Source organism: Amblyraja radiata, chromosome 18 (assembly GCF_010909765.2).
Source record: "Amblyraja radiata isolate CabotCenter1 chromosome 18, sAmbRad1.1.pri, whole genome shotgun sequence".
NCBI lineage: Eukaryota > Metazoa > Chordata > Chondrichthyes > Rajiformes > Rajidae > Amblyraja > Amblyraja radiata.
Genome location: NC_045973.1, coordinates 35,173,724 through 35,194,940, shown reverse-complemented (window position 1 = coordinate 35,194,940; position 21,217 = coordinate 35,173,724). Strand labels below are relative to the sequence as shown.

Below are 21,217 nucleotides of genomic sequence, written 5' to 3'. Positions count from 1 at the left end.
GGATCCATCTTCACTAAGGAGGACACAAACAATCTTCCTGATATACTAGTGGCCAGAGGATCTGGGGTAACGGAGGAACTGAAGGAAATCCACATTAGGCAGGAAATGGTGTTGGGTAGACTGATGGGACTGAAGGCTGATAAATCCCCAGGGCCTGATGGTCTACATCCCAGCGTATTAAGGAAGTGGCTCTAGAAATTGTGGATGCATTGGTGATAATTTTCCAATGTTTTATAGATTCAGGATCAGTTCCTGTGGATTGGAGGGTAGCTAATGTTATCCCACTTTTTAAGAAAGGCGTTAGAGTGAAAACAGGGAATTATAGACCAGTTAGCCTGACATCAGTGGTGGGGAAGATGCTGTAGTCAATTATAAAAGATGAAATAGCGGCATATTTGGATAGCAGTAACAGGAACGGTCTGAGTCAGCATGGATTTACGAAGGGGAATTTTTTGAGAATCTAACTTGAAAAATGGACAAGGGAAAGCCAGTGGATGTAGTGTACCTGGACTTTCAGAAAACATTTGATATGGTCCCACATAGGAGATTACTGGGCAAAATTAGGGCACATGGTATTGGACATTCTTGCCATAGAGGGAGTACAGAGAAGGTTCACCAGACTGATTCCTGGGATGTCAGGACTTTCATATGAAGAAAGACTGGATAGACTTGGCTTGTACTCGCTAGAATTTAGAAGATTGAGGGGGGATCTTATAGAAGCTTACAAAATTCTTAAGGGGTTGGACAGGCTAGATGCAGGAAGATTGTTCCAGATGTTGGGGAAGTCCAGGACAAGGGGTCACAGTTTAAGGATAAAGGGGAAATCCTTTAGGACCGAGATGAGAAAAACATTTTTTCCACAGAGAGTGGTGAATTTCTGGAACTGTCTGCCACAGAAGGTAGTTGAGGCCAGTTCATTGGCTATATTTAAGAGGGAGTTAGATGTGGCCCTTGTGGCTAAAGGGATCAGGGGGTATGGAGAGAAGGCAGGTACAGGATACTGAGTTGGATGATCAGCCATGATCATATTGAATGGCGGTGCAGGCTCGAAGGGCCGAATGGCCTACTCCTACACCTATTTTCTATGTTTCTATGTTTCTATGGAGGTAGAGTGCTGACATGGATAGAAAATTGGTTGGCAGACAGGAAACAAAGAGTAGGGGTTAACGGGTCCCTTTCAGAATGGCAGGGATGCCACAAGGCTTGGTGCTGGGACCACAGCTATTTACAATATACATCAATGATTTAGATGAAGGGATTCAAAGTAACAAATTTGCAGATGACACAAAGCTGGGTGGCTGTGTGAACTGTGAGAAGGATGCTATGAGAATACAGGGTGACTTGGACAGGTTGGGTGAGTGGGCAGATGCATGGCAGATGCAGTTTAATGTGGATAAATGTGAGGTTATCCACTTTGGTAGCAAAAACAGGAAGTTAGATTACCATCTAAATGGTGTCGTTGGGAAAAGGATGTACAACGGGATCTGGGGGGTCCTTGTACATCAGTCAATGAAAGTAAGCATGCAGGTACAGCAGGCAGTGAAGAAAGCGAATGGCATGTTGGCCTTTATAACACGAGGAGAGGAGTATAGGAGCAAAGAGGTCCTTCTGCAGTTGTATTGGGCCCTAGTGAGACCACACCTGGTGTATTGTGTGCAGTTTTGGTCCCCTAATTTGAAGAAGGACATTCTTGCTATTGAGGGAGTGCAACATAGGTTTACAAGATTAATTCCCGGGATGGAGGGACTGTCATATGCTGAGAGAATGGAGCGGCTGGGCTTATATACTCTGGGGTTTAGAAGGATGAGAGGGATCTTATTGAAACATATAAGATTATTAAGGGTTTGGACACGCTAGAGGCAAGAAATATGTTCCCGATGTTGGGGGAGTCCAGAACCAGGGGCCACAGTTTCAGAATAATGGGTAAGCCATTTAGAACGGAGATGAGGAAACACTTTTTTTCACAGAGAATTATGAGTCTGTGGAATTCTCTGCCTCAGAGGGCGGTGGGGGCCGGTTCTCTGGATACTTTCAAGAGAGAGCTAGATAGGGCTCTTAAAGATAGCGGAGTCAGTGGCTATGGGGAGAAGGCAGGAACGGGGTACTGATTGGGGAAGATCAGCCATGATCACATTAAATGGCGGTGCTGGCTCGAAGGGCCGAATGGCGTACTCCTGCACCTATTATCTATTGTCTATTGTCTATTGTAACTCAGTGGGACAGGCAGTATATCTGGATAGAAGGAATGGGTGATGTTTCGGCTGAGAGTATTTGGAACAGTCTCGCCCGAAAGGTCACCCATTCCTTCTATCCAGAAATGTTGCCTGTCCCACTGAGTTACTCCAGCATTTTGTGTCTATCTTCAGCTTAAACCAGCATCTGCTGTTCCTCCTGACACATAATGCTAATTAACACACTGTACTCAAATTGTAAGGTATTTAGTAACAATATTCATATACTGAAAACAGATACTAAGAACATTAATATTATGTTTGAAAGCTGAGGGATAGAAGACACTTTAGCTCACTGTCTTCAGAATGATCCAAGTCTGTATATTTCATTATGTTATCCTTTCGTCAAAAGGAACAATTACTTTGCTATGGAAGAAACATGAAGCTTTGCAACAGTCATGCAGTCATTGAACAACAGTCTGTTCCATTCTGCACTGCCATTAGTCACACTTGATTATTGACTACTCATGCCAACGAGTCATCATAATTGGGAATTCCTTTATAAACATGGTGCCTCTTCAGTCAATTGCAATGATTATTCAGCTTCAAATACACGATAGGGACACTGTGGAACTTGCAACAACCATATATGCCATGGCATTGTATGCAATTTGCTCAAGACTACAAGCAGGCTCATTGACCAAGAACTGATTTTTTTTAGCATGCAGCAATCTATTTAATTTAGAGATGGGGCAGCACAGTGGCACAGCAGTAGAGCTGCTGCCGTACAGCTCCACAGACCCAGGTTAGATCCTGACCATGGCTGCTGTCTGCACGGGTTTGTATGTTCTCCCCGTGACCATGTGCGTTTTCTCTGGTTTCCTCCCACATGCCAAAGACTTATAGATGTGTAGGTTAATTGGCTTTGGTAAAAATAGTAAATTGCCCCTAGTGTGTAGGATAGTGCTGGTGTGTGGGGATTGCTGGTCGGCGCCGACTCGGTGGGCTGAAGGGCCTGCTTCCGTGCTTTATATCTCTAAACTGATGTTAGGGAAACTACAACTACAAGAGAGTAGTTGCTCTTTCATTTATGTAATCTCAGTGTAACCCGCTGAGCATTTGCAGCATTTTTTATTTTATTTCGGAGCACGGCAGACCAGATCCAAGAAGCCCATTGACCTATGCTCCGCAGACCCGCAGTAAGAGTCTGGATACTGTTTTCACTGATTGTAATAAATGTTTTGCCACAGGCTAGTATGCAGGTTCAGCATGTAATTAGGAGAAAACGAAGAATATTATTGTTTATTCCCGGTGACTTCAATAGAAAAGCAAGAAGTCCACGTTCCAATTCCATGTGCTTTGGTGAGAATATCCAGAGATGGGGAAATATCCAGAGGACATAGGTTGAAGGTGAAAGGAGAAAGATTTAATAGGAATCTGGGGGGCAACCTTTTCACACAGAGGGTGGGTAGGCATATGGAACAAACTTTCAGAGGGGTAGTTGAAGCAGGAACTAACAACATTTAAAGGACATTTGCAACTCACTTCCTCAAAGAACATAACAAAAGGCAGAAGAGGTCTCTTCCTCTCAAGGGCATAACTTTCAGGTACGAGGAGCAGTGTTTAAAGGAGTACCTGGGCTGGAGGTCAAGGCAGGTACGGTAATGGCATTTAAAATGTTCCTCGATAAACACATTGATATGCAGGGAATGGAGGAATATATTAAGTTTAGTTTAGTTTAATGTCACGTGTACCGAGGTACAGTGAAAAGCTTGTTGTTACATGCTATCTAGTCAGCAAAAAGACTATACATGATTACAATCGAGCTGTCCACAATGTACGGATACAGGATAAAGGGAATAACATATAGTACAAGATAAAGTCCAGTATAATCCGATTAAAGTCAAAAGAGGGAGTGACCAGGGTGAGACTAGTCCTTGATTATGCTGGTGATCTTGCCGAGGCAGCGTGAAGTATTGAGGAAGGATGGAAGGAAGGTTGGTGTGTGAGAGGGTCTGGGCTGCGCCCTCAATTCTCTGCAATTTTCTTGCGGTCTTGGTGGAGTTGTTCCCAAACCATGCCGTGATGCATCCCGACAGGAAGCCTTCTACTGCATAACTATAGAAGTTGGTGAGAGTTGTTGGGGACATGCCGAACTTCCTATGACTTCTCAAGAAGTAGAGGCATGGAATATGGATCAGGTTTGTTTAATTGGAAATCATATTCATTGGCCATTGTGGATCGAAGGGCCAGTTCCGTGCTGTAATGTTCTGTGTTCCATGTTCAATACAAAGGCTGATTGAGGCAGAGTTTGAATATTTGTACAACAGGGATCAATAGAATCTTGATAAGCAAGGATGTAAAATGTTATTGTGGATAGACACGAACATGGAACTGGGATTAAAATCCATTCAGCTGTGATTTTATTGAATGATTGAACAATTCAAAGGGCTGAGAGTCCTAATCCTGATCCTATTTGCATGTTTGTATGTAAATTTACAATCACCTTTAAAGATGGTCCACATAAATTTTAACTTTTAAATGTATATTACTAATAACTTAAATTTATTATCTTTAAAACTGAATTAAATGTTTTATGTAAAAAAAAACAATGTAATCACTTAAGAAGGGTCCCGACCCATCCTTTGTCTACGAAGATGCTGCCTGACCTGCTGAGTTATTCCAGCACTTTGTATCCATCTTTGATGTAATTAATTCTATGCTTTTGATTCTGTCACCATTCTACAAGGGTATTGGCAAGAATTCACTAGTTTACAGGAATGAGTTGGTTAACCTATGATGAGCATTTTTCGGCATAGGGCCTGTACTCGCTGGAGTTTAGAAGAATGAGGGGGGACCTCATTGAAACATGCAGAATAATAAAAGGCTTGGATAGAGTGGATGTGGAGAGGATGTTTCCCCTAGTGGGAGAGTGTCGGACTGGAGGTCATAGCCTTAGAATTAAAGGATGTCCTTTTAGGTAGATGAGGAGAAATGTCTTTAGTCAGAGGGTGGTGAATCTGTAGAATTCTTTGCCACCAAAGGCTGTGGAGGCCAAGTCAGTGGATATTTTTAAGGCAGAGATATAGATTCTTGATTAGTACATGTACCAGAGGTTATGGGGAGAAGGCAGGAGAATAGGGTTAGGAGGGGGAGATAGATCAGCCATGATTGAATGGCAGAGTAGTCTTGATGGGCCAAATGGCCTAATTCTACTCCTATTCCTTATGAGTTTACAGAATGGCAATGACATGTAAATGCCAGATGGAAAAGGATCTTCCTAAGAGAGAACAATATTATGAGGTGGAAAATTGATAAGACATTTGGACAGACATATAGATAGGAAAGGTTTAGAAACATAGAAAATAGGCGCAGGAGGAGGCCATTAGGCCCTTCGAGCCAACACCGCCATTCATTGTGATCATGACTGATCGTCCCCAATCAATAACCCATGCCTGCCTTCTCCCCATATCCCTTGACTCCACTAGCTCCTAGAGCTCTATCTAACTCTCTCTTAAATCCATCCAATGATTTGGCCTCCACCCTCTGTGGCAGGGAATTCCACAAATTCACAACTCTCTGAGTGAAAACATTTTTTCTCACCTCAGTCTTAAATGGCATCCCCTTTATTCTAAGACTGTGGCTCCTGGTTCTGGACTCGCCCAGTGGGATATGGGCCAACCACGGGCAGATAGGACTACCAATGATGGGCATATGGGTCAGCTTGACCAGGTTGGGATGAAGGGCCTGCTTCCATGCTGTATGACTCTAGGACTATGACTCTAAATGGTCAAGACTTAGACAATTGCTTTTCATGGGTTCACCTGCATGCATTATGGTATTCATTCTTGTCCCATGAGGAAAGACCCAAATTCAGTCTGCCAATGTAACATTCCTCTGTTACGATTTATGAAATTCTGCCAATATTTTAAAAAAGAGGCTCAGCTAGCAGAACTGCTGTGTGCTGCAGTTGTGAAGTTTGCACGTTCTCCCTATGACTGTGTGAGTTATTTACCCCATTCTCTGGTCTCCTCCCACATCTCAAAGATGTCTGAGTTGCTAGATGGATTTTTCACTGTAAATTCCTCTTTGTTTATCGGTGGGAAGTAGGATCAGGAATGGGTTGACGGAAATGTGGGGAAAAATAGATTACAGGAAAGAAAAATTGGGGAATTGATTGCTCTGTGAGTCAGCATAAACTTGATGGGAAAATAGCCTTCTATATGATAAGGAAAATGGAAATATGGTAAATTCAGTATAGTTTTCTGAACTGTATTATGGAATTTTGAGCTGACAGGTACGGGTTAATCTTCAAGCAAGTGTTGTATCCTTGGAAACAGACGTTCCACCACAGGACGGCATGGTGGCACAGCAGTAGAGTAGCTGCTTTACAGCACCAGAGACCCGGGTTGATCCTCACTGTGGATGCTGTCTGTAAGGAATTTGTAAATTCTCCCCATTCTGCGTGGGTTTTCCCCGGGCGCTCCGGTTTCCTCCCACACTCCAAAGACGTACAGGGTTGTAGGTAAAGTGGCTTTGGTAACATTTTTAATTGTCCCTAGTGCGTGGGATAGTGCTAGTGTATGGGGATGGCTGGACGGTGCAGACTCAGTGGGCCAAAGGTATCTTTATTCCGCGCTGTATCTCTAAAGTGAACAAAACACTTGAGTAAATGGAAGCAGAATATTGAAGCCAGTCTTTCCACTATATTTGCAACCTTTCTTCAGAATTGGAAGATGTTACAAGTGCAGCTGGGAAACACAGGCAGGGGAATGGAAGAAAGGAAACAGAGATGGAAACAGAGATGAAAGCAAGAGTATTTTTTATTTATTTATTCAACGGAGTCAAGTCAAGACTGTTTAATTGTCATAAGCACCGAAAACAAACGTTGAAATTCCTACTTGCAGCAGCATAACAGAACTGTGTACACATTACTCATAGATAACATCATAAATAAAATAGTTCAACACATTTTTAAAAAGTGCAAAAAAACCCTGAAGTCCCAAGTGCAAACAAGACAGTTCATAGTTTGTAGCTTAATTGATGTTTGTAGCGTCCAACAACCTAATGATTGTTGGGAAGAAGCTGTTCCTGAACTTGGAGTTCACGGATTTCAGACTCCTGTATCTTCTTCCCGATGAAAGAAGTGATAAAGTGATGCGGACAAGGATCAGCATTTATTATCCATGATGAATTATCTTAAATTCAAGTAGCTTCCTGCAATATTTCAGCGGGCAGGTCAATAGCAACCGTGTTGCAAATGCTCTGGAATCAGGAATAGGATGGGCCGGGTAAGAAAAGCAAATTAGCTTCCTAAGCAGGGTTTTATGATGATCTAATAGTTACATCATCTTTATTACTGACACCAACATTTGATTCCAGATTTATTTCATTAATTTAAATTAGCCCTGGTGGATTTGAGCACTTGTCACTTGGCCATTAGTCGAGACCTGTGGATTACTAATTCTGCAACATAGGCACTGTGTTTCCATACCCTTAAAAGTGACAAAAGGAATGATAATGCAAGGAAAAGGGACATGGAAAGAGCTAAACGATGTCTCTGGAGATTCTGTAAATGGCAACTCCAGCATCATTACCCATTCTTGCTGTCTGATAAACTAGCGGCCCTTTAGAGTGCCTAATCGAGATGTTGTTTCACAGAATAACCTAGAGTTTAGTTTAGTTTAGATATACAGTGGAGAAACAGGGCCTTCAGCCCACCGAGTCCACGCCGACCAGCAATATCCTACGCACTATATGCTATCGACACTAGCACTATCCTATACACACACTTGGGACAATTTACAATTTTACCAAAGCCAATTAACCTACAAACCTTTGAAGTCTTTGCAGTGCGGGAGAAAACCAGAGTTCCTGGAAAAACCCAAGCAGGTTACAGGGAGAACGTACAAACTCCATACAGACAGCACCTGTGGTCAGGATCAATCTCGTGTCTCTGTAAGGTAGCAACTCTACTGTTGCACCACCATGCCACACACAGTCAGAGACTGATGGCAAAGTGGTCAGAGGGGCATTTTGGGGCAGATAATTAGATAAAGGGATCCTTCAACATAAAAAGGAGGGATTTATTTAGTCAGAGGCTGATGAATCTGTGAAATTCATTGCCATAGACGGCTGTGGCAGAGGCCAAGTCAATGGATATTTTTAAGGTGCAGATTGACAGGTTCTTGATTAGTAAGGGGGTCAGGGGTAATGGGGAGAAGGCAGAGAATGGGGTTGAGAGGGAAAGATAGATCAGCCATGATTGAATGGCAGAGTAGACTTGATGGGCTAAATGGCCTAATTCTGTTCCCAGAATTTATGAGTTTAATGACTCCACGCCAACCATCCATCACCCACACACTAGTTCCACGTTACCCCACTTTCGCATTCTACACACAAGGGACATTTACCAAAGCCAATTAATTTCCTTACCTGTAAATTTTTGGAATGTGAGAGGAAACCAGAGATCCCGGAGAAAACCCACGCAGTCACAGGGAGAACGTGCAAACTCCTCACAGACAGCCCCTGTAGTCATGATTGAACCCGTTGCACTCCTACTGCAGGTCTACCGCTACGCCACTGCGCCGTCTCATTCAGCTATTTCAGATCATAAGCAGCACTCCCATTTCTACCAGACAGCAAAAAAATAGTCTTTTGTACAAATACACAAATAAAAAATATAGTCTTTTGTACAAATATCTTTTGTACAAATTCGACGCCATCTTCTACATCTTATTCATTTCATTCCAACCTCTTTCTGGCAACCTCGTCCATTTTGTCTTTTTAAACACTTCCTCGCTCTGTTCTGTTCTTTCCTTTCCTCTCCCATTTTTGTCTGCTTCTGCGCTTGTTTAAAAATTATGACGTCTACAAAATTTTCAATTTCTAACAATTTCCAAGAAAAGCTGGCTCTGTTCCCATCTCCACGGCACTGCCTAACCTGCTTCTTAACTATCATTTTCTGTTATGATTTCAGATTACCAGCATTTATGAGGTTTTGTCTTCTCCGCTACATCTGTGATATTCATTTAAATAACACAACCACTTAACCTGCTGACCCAACCATCTGTTCATCAGGACTGTATATTATATCATACTTCATACAAACATTCTGAGACTATTGATTCCAGATTCCACCAAACCCTGTAAAAGAAACAATGGAATGGTTAAGGATGCTACATTGTCCCTTTGTAAACCAGAATTAATTTAAAAAAAGCTGATGATCCATCTCCATGAAGTTGGAATCCAAATATGACAGTCAGAAATAGACATAAAATGCTGGAGTAACTCAGCGGGCCAGGCAGCATCTCTGGAGAAAAAGGATGGGTGACATTTTGGGTTTGGGATCCATTTTCAGTCCGAAGATTATCTTTGGTATAAACCTGCATCTGCTGTTCTTTGTTTCTACCATTATGACAGTCAGAATCTTTTATCCAGGTTGGTGATGCTGAAGACTAGCGAGCGTCGGAATGGTACCATTTGGCGCCGCTGTTACGGCGCCGCCGTTTTGGAGGCGCCGATCTTTTGCCATTTAAATATATTTACTCCAAAAAGAACAGTATCTTGCTCGAAACATGAAGCAAGGTAAACAGGTATCGCTTTTATACACAGCGTGTGTGTGTGTATAAAAGCGATAGGAAGCTCTCACCCCCATTCTACAAACAAGCCTCCCTGCTCCAGCACTGGGAAAACAGCAGAGACCGACCGACCGATAACTTTTACCAAACTGCAGGCTTCCCTCAAAACTCTTCGAAACTGACTGACCTTAACGCACCAAGCAAATGTCAGAAATGCAACAGTCGTTTCGGCACCGCTGTTTCGGTGACAAGCATTAACTATGTGCAGCGCCAAAACGGCAGCGCCGAAAAGTACCCGACCCAGAGAGCGTAGCTTTAAGGTTGGAACAGCAAAGTTTAAGCAGATGTGCAGGCCAGGTTTAAAACATGTTTTTACACAGATGGTGGTAGGTGCGTCGAACATAGTGCCAGGCAGGGGGTGGTGAAGGAGGCAGATATGATAGTGGAAATTAGGAGTTTTTTTAGGTAGGCACATGGATAGGGAGGGATATGGATCACATGATGTAGGCCATTTTCTGTGCTGCACTGTTCTATTTATAGCTTGAGAATACATATCTTTAATCAGATCCAGCTGGAGTACTGCTATAAAAAATGGACATAATACCTCAGAAAAATGTCATTAATAGGAGTATAAAACAAAATCATCAGAATGACGTCTGGATGTAAAGGGCTAATTTATAGAAACAATATGATGCACATTCAAGGAGTATATAGAATACTAGACCAAGTGCAGACCCGTTGGGTCTGTTCCCCCAATGTGCAGTTGAGGGGGGGGGGGGGGGGGGGCATTGGGCATCACACACATTAACCACCCCCACACACACACTAACTATCCCCCCGCACACTATGAATTGTACACACATGATTGTGTATACAATTGCTCGTGTGATCAGATAAAGGTGTTCCTGTAGAACACCTTTATCACCTATTCCTTTTCTCCAGAAGTGCTGCCTGACCTACAGAGTTACTGCAGCTTTTTGTGCCTGTCTTCGGTTCAAATTAGAATCTGCAGTTCCTCCCTACAAAAAGGTGTTTATGCTGATAGAGTCAATAAGGTAGATGTGGAGAAACAAAGCTTCTCGCCAACTTCCAGTACACCATGCGGAAACCTACATCACACTGCAAATTCTAATGATCAGCTGTTATGGTGGATACATCTTCAATAATCTCTTTCAAAAGCGATCTGGATGTATAAAAGGAGAAGTAATTAGCCTTCAAGTAACCCCTGCATTCTCTCTCTCCATTCCTGCCCCACCCAAGTCGCACCAGATTCTCGTTCTCACCTAGCAAACAGCTACCAATGGCCTGTTTCCTTTATCATCATTACTTTTTGCATATCTTTCATTAATTTGTTCTATATCTCTCCACATCACCGTCTGTATCTCTCATTTCCCTTTCCCCGACTCAGTCTGAACAAGGGTCTTGACCCGAAACGTCACCCTTTCCTTCTCTCCAGAGATGCTGCCTGTCCCACTGAGTTACTCCAGCATTTTGTGTCCATCTTCAAGTAATTAGCCTGTTGCATAGAAGATCTCAATGCCAAATAGAGGACAAATTCTCCAGTACTTTAATTCAGTTTTGTTTATTGTCACGTGGTACAGTGAAAAGCTTTTTTGTTGAGTGCTTTCCAGTCAACGGAAAGGCTATACATGATTACAATTGAGCCATCCACAGTGTACAGATACAGGATAAAGGGGAATAACATTTAGTGCAAGATAAAGTCCAGTAAAGTCTGAAGAAGGATCTCGACCCGAAACGTCACCCATTCCTTCTCTCCAGAGTTACTGCCTGTCCCGCTGAGTTACTCCAGCTTTTCGTGTCTATTTTCAGTTTAAACTGCATCTGCAGTTCCTTCTTACATAAAGTCTGATTAAAGATAGTCTGAGGGTCTCCAATGGGGTAGACGGTAACTCGGGACTGCTCTCTATTTGGTGGCAGGCCAGTTCAGTTGCCTGATGACAAGCTGGGAAGAAACTGTCCCTGAATCTGGAGGTGGTGGGGGTAGGCAAATGGTTGGACAAGGCCAGTGATGCAAAAAAATGTGTGAGTAAAAAGGATGAAGATTTGCGGATTGTGAAGCCAGAAGAAGGAATGTAGGTGGAGAGGGAGGGGTGAAATAGGTGTAAGTCTAGATGGGGCATGTGGGGGGTGGGGGGGGGGGGGGGGGGGGGGGAGGAGAAAGGGGGGGGGGGGGGGGGGGGGGGGGGGGGGGGGGAGAGGAGAGGTTTTCTAGAGTTTATCCAAAATTGGAGAATTCAAAGTTCATATCATTGGGATCTAAGCTACCCAAGTGGAATATGAGGTGCTGTTCCTCCAGTTTGCATGTGGCCTTACTCTGGCAATGGAGGAGGCCCAGAAAGGTCAGTGTCGGAATGGGGAGGGGAGGTAAAATGGTCAGCAACCGGGAGACCCAGTAGGCCTTGGTAGACTGAGCGCAAGTGTTCAGCAAAACGATCGCTTGGTCTATGCTTGGTCACAGGTAGACAAAAGTGCTGGAGAAACTCAGCAGGTGCAGCAGCATCTATGGAGCGAAGGAAGTAGGCAACGTTTCAGGCCAAAACCATTCTTCAGACCTTTCTTCACACCGGATGCAGTAGGTGAGGTTTGAAGAGGTGCACGTGAACCTCTGTCTCACCTGGAAGGATTGCTGGGTTCCCTGAATGGAGGTGCAGTGAAATCTTGCGATTGCAAGTTCAGCAAAGGCACCGCCACTTGAAGATTCATCCCATTCAACAAACTGCCTCTGTACTGGGAATAAATCTCAGTTTCTTCAATGTTTGTTTTAAAACCTGTTTCCCCGTCTATCCCCACCCACCAATTCACCATCCCCATCTCTACCCACAGAAGCCTTTTAGTCTTTTACCCATAATAGGGGCGTCAAAAACTAGAGGACATGGTTTTAACATGAGCGGGGAAAGAATGAATAAGAACCTGAGGGGCAACTTTTTCATAGAGGGTGGTGGATATATATGGAATGAATAGCCCGAGGAGCTAGTTGTGGAAGGTACTATAACAACAAATAGAAGGCATTTGGACAGGGCGGATAGGAAAGACTTAGAGGGACATGGGCCAAATGCGGGCAGATGGGACGAGCGTAGACGGGGCATCGTGGTTGGCATGGGCAGGTTAAACTAAACGGCTCTATGACTCCATGACTCTAAATCTGATCTTCAATTCCTACGCCATTAATATTTAAAAATGCCACTAACGTGCCTCAGGCATCGTTTGCCTCTATAATAAGGAATAGTGTGACTGAAAAGTATAAATGTTATCAGTTAGTGTAATGCAGGTCCATGGAAGTTCTGAGAGAAAATTCAGTACATTTGAATCAATGCAGGGCAGAAATATTCACCCTTACAAGTTATGGGAAGTCAGAAATATGTCGGATTGTGACATAATGTAACTGACGGGTCAAAGTCTATTTAATTTTATGGTGTTATGTTGCAATGTTAATACATTTCCTCATTCATGTGTTAGAGCATCCCAGCAGAATAGAGAGCTCCGGGCTCTGTCGGATATCAGTCAGTTTTCAGACTTTCAATATCTTCTCAGCTTTATGCATTTGTGTCAAGAGCTGACCAACTCATATCTGTGACATTTTGTCCAGCACTAGCAGTCCAGCAACTCCTGTCTATCTTCGGTATGAAATGGAATGGAATACTTTATTGTCACATGTGACAAGCCACAGTGGAATTCTTTGCTTGAATACCCAAGGTATGCAAATAGACGCCATATAGGGCGCTGACAAAGTTAAAAAGTACCCCCACTGACTCCTCCATTGTTCATCCCCCGCCCCCTGGTGGTTTCCCCATGCAAGGTCGTCCCCTGTTCATTATTCTTCCCCCTCCCCCATGCCGGGCCCCCCTTTGTTTCCCCCCCCCCCCCCACCCCTTACGGTGGTTCCCCCGTGCCCTCATCGACCGAAGACCGCGGGTCGACTCGCGAGGCTTCATCGCCGCCACTGAGGCTCCGCCACTGCCGAAGCTGGTATAAACCAGCATCTACTATACCTTCCTACACATCAAATCTGTGACATATTTATCAGTCCCTGGCATATTGTTGCGCCTAATTGGAGCTGGTTTCTAACCGATGGCCAGATTTTTGGATGCTGTTAAAGAACAGTTTGTGGATGAGAAAGTGGGTTAACATACAACTAGTGTGAATAGGTTATCAATTCAATGGTCAGGGTGGACTTGAACATGTGGACAGGGCGTCAAAGAACGAGAAGCCGAAGCCAAGAAGTGGAAGCCAAGGTACCGAACGGAAACGACGCCGAAAAGCCAAATAACCAAATGGGCGCGACGCCGATGCCTCAAAACCAAATAGCCGAACGGGCGCAACGACGAAAAGCCCAATAACGGACATGACGTCTCCGGGGATGGGATTTGTCCGAGACCTTGACAGCGATTGGTCCGGACCCTGTGTCCATCACATCACTGGCTGGGGGAGACGGGAGGGTGGGGGGGATTTTTAATTTTCCTTCGCCGCTTCTCGACTGCCAAGGATCATAGAGCGGATTAGTTTTGTATGCGTTGATCTACCACGGTGCTTGGGGTTAAGAGGCTGGAATCTCTCTATCTCTCTCTCTCATTCTTTCTCGCTCTCTCTCTCTCCCCCTCCCTGTCTCCCTCTCTCCCCCTCCCTCTCTCCACCTCCCTCTTTCCCTCTCTCCCCCTCCCTCTCTCCGTCTGTCTGTCTGTCTGTCTGTCTGTCTGTCTGTCTGTCTGTCTGTCTGTCTGTCTGTCTGTCTGTCTGTCTGTCTGTCTGTCTGTCTGGATATCTATCTATCTATCTATCTATCTATCTATCTATCTATCTATCTATCTATCTATCTATCTATCTATCTATCTATCTATCTATCTATCTATTTATCTATCTAAGGTACACAAAATTGCTGGAGGAACTCAGCGGGTGCAGCAGCATCTATGGAGCGAAGGAAATAGGCGACGTTTCGGGCCGAAACCCTTCTTCAGACTGATGGGGGGTGGGGAAAGAAAGAAGGAAAAAGGGGAAGAGGAGGAGCCCGAGGGCGGGCGGATGGGAGGGTGGGAGGAGACAGCTAGAGGGTGAAGGAAGGGGAGGGGACAGCACAGGCTAGCCAAATTGGGGGAATTCAATGTTGATGCCATAGGGGCGCAAGGACCCCAGACGGAATATGAGGTGCTGTTCCTCCAATTTCCGCTGTTGCTCACTCTGGCAATGGAGGAGACCCAGGACAGAGAGGTCGGATTGGGAATGGGAGGGGGAGTTGAAGTGCTGAGCCACCGGGAGGTCATGTAGGTTAAGGCGGACCGAGCGGAGGTGTTCGGCGAAACGGTCGCCCAACCTACGCTTGGTCTCACCGATGTAAATTAGCTGACATCTAGAGCAGCGGATGCAGTAGATGAGGTTGGAGGAGATACAGGTGAACCTTTGTCGCACCTGGAACGACTGCTTGGGACCTTGAATGGAGTCGAGGGGGGAGGTGAAGGGACAGGTGTTGCATTTCTTGCGGTTGCAACGGAAAGTGCCCGGGGAGGGGGTGGTGCGGGAGGGAAGGGAAGAATTGACGAGGGAGTTGCGGAGGGAGCGGTCTTTGCTTTAACAAATTAAATGTAGTCAAATATCTATCTATCTATCTATCTATCTATCTATCTATCTCTCTCTCTCTCTCTCTCTCTCTCTCTCTCTCTCTCTCTCCCTCGGCATTCCCAGAATCATTTGACGTTTCTGTTCGGTATCTTGGCTTCCACTACTTGGCTTCGGCTTCTCGTCCTTCGACACCCTGTCTGGGTACCGGACTTGAATGGCCAAGGTGCCTGTTACCATGCTGTACCTCAGGGAAAAAAATGGTATTTAAGTATTTCAATTAAAACTATTGAAATACTGAGGAACATCAGCATGAAAAGACCGACCTCCCCCAACCATGTGCCCGTCTCCCTCTTCTTAGGTTTCCTCCCATCTTGGTGAATAACTAACATTTGCTAAGCCACTCTCCTTTAAACTGTGCTCCTCTCATCTTAATGCTATGGCCTCGATTCTTTAACATTACCGCCCTGGATAAAGGGCTCTGACCATCTTTCCTATCCATGGCTCTTAAAAATGTATAGACTTCTTTCTGGTCTCCTCTCAGCCTCTGATGCTACAAGTTTGTACAACCTCTTCTGACAATTTATACCCTCTAATCCAGGCAACAGTCTGGTAAGTCTCTTCAAAGCCTCCTTCAACATCTTTCCTTAATGGGGGTGACCAGATACAATTAAAATTAAAGCATAAGAATGAAAAATGGGGAAGAAGATAGATATAGAATGAGCAGGTGTTTTTCCAAAGAATATTCAAATGTAGTTATATTTTATGCATTTATTTTTTTATAGAGTAATTATTGTGACAATGCTATCAAGGCCACAAAAGTAAAACTTTGCCAGCTGTTCATTTGAGAATTCCATCATTATATTTTGCATTCATCAGTTCAAAGATGTTTTTCTGGGAACTAATTTTATTCCCTCTTCTCAATAATGTAATCAAATTTCAAAATAATTACGTTTTCTCACTGACTAATTTAAACCACAGTTTTGACCAACTTTGGCTCACAAAGGTAATGACAAATGCTGGAAACACTTGGCCTGTCAGGCAGTCTCTGCAGAGATGTTAGTGCTTCAAGTTGATGACCCATCATAAGAACTGGGGAAATTAGGAAAAACTGTTTCCAGAACCTGCAGTTTTTTGTTTTCCATGTGGTTTTATTATTATTATTGTTTAGTGTTTTTTGAGTCATTCGTAACTGTCACAGTATGTCATGTTGTTACTTGTGGGCGGAGCACCAAGGCAAATTCCTTGTATGTGAATACTTGGTCAATAAACTTAAACTTACTTACTTACTAATGGATACTGAATTCAGCCATGCATTTGGCACTGTGCAGAGTTTACAGAAACCCCATTGCATCCAACATTACCACAGTGGTCCATTGCAAAGCTTCCACCTCCATCGTACTGACATCAATGAATGGCACTCAAGCAGCAATGATAAAACTTCCGTTCACAGTATCACCATTCTTTCTTAAGTAAAAATATTTGTTAAAGCTTTTGGTGTGGCTGCTGTGAGACACAACGATAACAAAAGTGATACTACAATTATGTACAACCAGACAACGTGGTTATGTAGACAAATACAAAACCACTTTTCATAAAAATAATGGTTTTGAAATTATGTGGCAAGCACTTAATGCCTTTAGCTGACATTACTCTCTTCTGTTGCAATGCAGGCTCTATAAATGGGTGAACTGATCTGCTAACATGATGGAAAAGAGTTTTAAACAATAGTGTTTATCATTCATACACAATTACCTGACTTCAAATTAAACAGCTTCAATGTAAACTCTGTTACGAATTGGGCCAAATGACTGACACAAACAGTTGCTTTTGGTCAAACATTTTTTGAGTGCGAGGACCACAATGATTCAAAAGAATCGAGGCTTCAATTTGTGTATCTCAGATGCGTGGAAGCTGTTTTTCCATAAAGGTATTTTAATTTAACACCCTTTGTCCAAAGTTGCATAAATGAAGTGGGAAAATGATCGGAATTTTAAGGCATAGAAGGTAAAGTAGGTATATTTTTGTTCTCAAGGGCTAGACATATTAGACCATATGCATAATACAGTGTTTATTGCATAGATACAAGTTAATCATTTCAACAAGTGTTGATTTGTGTTTATGTTTCACTGGAGCCTTCTTCCATTCTAATTCATCTTAGCTCAAGAACTTATTTTTCTATTCCTTTGTGTCTCAAGTATCTAGCTTCCCTTAACATGTATCTACCTTACTCAATTCAACTATTCCTCATGGTACAACATTCCATATTCCAAACCTCCCTGGATAAAGATGTTACTTCTGAATTCCTAATTCAACTTATTCATGGCCATCATATATTTATACCTCCCAATTCTGATCTTCATCGTAATATGAAACCATTTCATTTTCTCAAAGGCTTCTGCCACACCACCCTTCAGTTTCTTTTCTTTGTAGCAAGAGTCCCAGCCTGTTCATTTTTTTCTGATCAAACAAGCCTTTTTTCAACATAGTAACTTTTTTATACTTTCTCCAATGCTCCTATGATCTATTTTTCTACAATGTGGAGGTTGTATTCATCTATGCAATGCCGTGTTCCCTTGTTGTTGGGGCAAAAGATAGGTTCAGATCTTATTTTAATACCCAAAGGAGGTCAGAGTGAAATGGACCCAGAATTTTTCCACCAAATTACACATTCACCGTTTAGAGTCATAGAGTGATACAGCGAGGTAACAGGCCCTTGGGCCCAACTTGCCCACACCGGTCAACATGTCCCAGCTACACTAGTCCCACCTGCCTGTGTTTGGCCCACATCCCTCCAAACCTGTCCTATCCATGTACCTGTCTAAATGTGGGGATAGTCCCTGCCTCAACTACCTCCTCTAGGAGCTTGTTCCATACACCTACTACCCTTTGTGTGAAAAACATACCCCTCAGATTCCTTTTAAATCTTTTCCCCTTCACCTTAAACCTTTCTCCACTGGTTCTCGATTACCCTACTCTGGGCAAGGGACTCCGTGCATATGCCCGATCTATTCCTCTCATAATTTTGAAGATTGAGAAGCTGTTTGTGGTAACTTTGCAGACAGCGATCAGGAAGGAGCAGAAGTTCATTTCCTGATAGTTATTCCTGATAATTTTGGTAGCAGGAAAGGTTAACAGACCTGCACTCCCAGGCCCATAGGTTTCCATTGTCTGCTTTCCACAACAATGTGCAGGGATAATGCCATGAAGGAAAGGTGGAGGATGGTTTGAATTCCAGACTGACTTCATTTCATCTGTTCTGACAATTTCTTTGCGTGAAATGTAAACTCATCAAATGATTACCTGCAGCAAAACTTCTCGAATATTTTCCCTGCCCCGAATAGGGGACGCAAGCCCCCAAACCGCAATATTTCCAGGGGATATGTGATTTAATGCTCAAAACGAACCCGAGGGCCAGTACTCTGGCCTCAGTAAGCCTCTTATTCCGTGAGCTAAAATTAACGCTCTGCAATATGAAAAGAGGATTTAGTAGTCATGTAACAGCATTAGGGTTTAACTGGCTACACTGATTCAATAATGGAGACACTCTTTCGTTTCCTAAAAGATATAAAGACCTGCTATTTGCAAGCAGCGGCTCAAAATAATACAATAAACTCGGCATCATTTGGAACCCTTCGTCCCCCTCGACCAATAGGCTCAAACCATCGTGCTGTAATAATAACTATCCCGGGTAATAGACAAACTCAGATCACTGCGAGGAGAGAGGAGGGGGTGGAAGAAATAAATATGCCACCCGACTGTGGTGTATCCGACAGTCGATCTTCCTAAAAGCACCGAGACCTAACTATTGGCATTCAAGCTTCATAATATTGCCTATCGCTCGTTCCACATCCTGCCAAGACCGCTCGCTTCAATCACTCCCTTCAATAACATATTTGAACAAGAAGAGAGCCAGCTACAAAAACAAATATACGTCTTCCTTGTCTGCTTTGGCGGCCGTTTTATTAGTAGTCTGTTTCCATCTTGCTGGTCAATTAACTCTTCCCAGACCGCGGCCAGTTCAACCCTAGCACTTGATCGGATCAACTAATTCAAGGGATGACATGGAATCGGGGATATCAGCCCAATATTCCGTTGGAAACCCCCTGCTACCGGTAACCTAGACCTTGCGATCAATCGCCTCGATTATTCCTAGCCATCAGAGAACCACATTGAGGAATACTACAGCACTGATTAGCATTCAATGCCGTGTAGTCGGTGGCTTTGATGTGTTGCAAGGTACAAGGTACAACCAGCGACGTTCAGGGCCCGGCTGCCTGAATATTATTCCACCCAGATCACCAAAGAAGGTTCAGAACCTTTGGATCCATCACATTAACTTCGAATTGCATTCAAGTCACTCGCGACTGGAGCTCAGGAATTAGTCAGTGTTAACATCCTGTATTCTATCGCCACCTTTAATCATTGCACTACATGTTATATAACGTACCACATGCCCCCAGAAGATCACCTCGATTAATAACAGTGAGTGTGGTAAGACATGGTGTTAGGTGGGTGTTAGTGGGACGTGTAATCCGCTGGCATTAAGGTGGCACTGGGCTTTGGCAGTAGGTACCTGATGCTGGCAAGCGATCAGAGGGATGCCAAGGCGTTGGAGTTATGCTTTCCCCCTGTCTCTCGCCAACGCGGCTGCCGTGGGATATACATCCCCCCACACACACGCAGGATTAACACAGCATAGACACACATACATATATAGATATTGTAAAGCGCGCGTAAACACACACACACACTGGCATCGGCCGGCCAGCCAGCCAACCCTACCTGCTAGAAGCTGCATCCAGGCGCAGATCTTGTAGACAGTGGCCGTGTTACAGAAGAAGAACAGAGTGAAACAAGTGATGCAGCCGAGAGTCAGCACCATGGATAGCAGCACGAAGAACGCCGCCGCCTTGAACCCACCCGACGGGATGCTGGAGAAGTCGGAGAAGGTTCCCTGGCAGATTAAATCCCGGCTGTTTAAACCCGTCCCGACGCAGTAATGGAAAAGGCCGAAGTAGCCGGCATAGGGCGTGTTGACACTGTCTCCGATCCAGTAAGGCTGGATGAAAACCACCACGTTAATAATCGCGAAGCAAATGGTGAAGATGGCCCACAGCACGCCGATGGCTCTGGAGTTACGCATGTAATTGTCATGGTAGATTTTGGAGGCTTCCTGTGAAGGCAACATCTTCCCTTCTCTCTCCTCGACACCAATGCACGACCCGCTCTTTGCATAAAGCCCTGTGATCCCAGGGAGTTATAGAACCAGCGTGTGAGGGCAGCTCGCCATCCTCCCAGGTGCTCTTTGTCGCTCTCTCTCTTTCTCTTCTCCTTTCCTTTCCTGCTGGCTCCCTCTCTCTCTCTCTCTCTCCCTCTCTCTCTCCTCTCTCCTCTCTCTATCTCCCTCTCCCCGGCTCTGGCTGCGCGCTCCCGACACGCTGGCTGCTTGGCGAGTGCGCGTCACCGAGGCAATGCAATGCAGCCTTATTGGGAATATTTCCCAGCAGTCAGCACGACCAGGATCCTACATGAGATTGAAGTGAACCAGTTCTTGATAAAGCTGAAACCTTCTGCAATGAACCACTGTCATGATTTGCCAATTGTGATTTAACTATATCTCACGGTCTTTGCCCAAAGACCAAGGCATGTACGCACAGAATTCATTGCAGCTACGTTTAAAAGGTGTGTTGATCTTTGCAAACCTCTGAGTCATGCAACATATGTCCTTGGAATATATTATCTATTATATATATATATCGATATATATAGATATAGATATATATAGATTATATATATAGAGATACTATATATATAGTATATATATAGCATATATAATAGATATATATATATAGTCTCTATAGATATATATGATATATATAATATATATATATACGC

The 21,217-nt window shown here is 43.8% G+C and overlaps 1 protein-coding gene across 4 annotated transcripts in view; it reads right to left on the bottom strand.

Moving 5' to 3' along the window:
* The window catches only part of lhfpl4 (LHFPL tetraspan subfamily member 4), a 215,355-nt gene extending 194,587 nt beyond the window's left edge, over positions 1–20,768 (bottom strand). Inside the window, exon 1 of one of the 4 annotated variants that reach the window (XM_033037111.1) lies at positions 20,105–20,768. In XM_033037111.1, coding sequence (XP_032893002.1) covers positions 20,105–20,510 — 406 coding nt within the window. In that variant the 5' untranslated portion in view covers positions 20,511–20,768. The remainder of the gene's footprint in view (positions 1–20,104) is intronic. The other 3 variants (XM_033037112.1, XM_033037114.1, XM_033037113.1) reach the window with 3 other exon arrangements.
* Between the last annotated feature and the right edge of the window lie 449 nt (positions 20,769–21,217).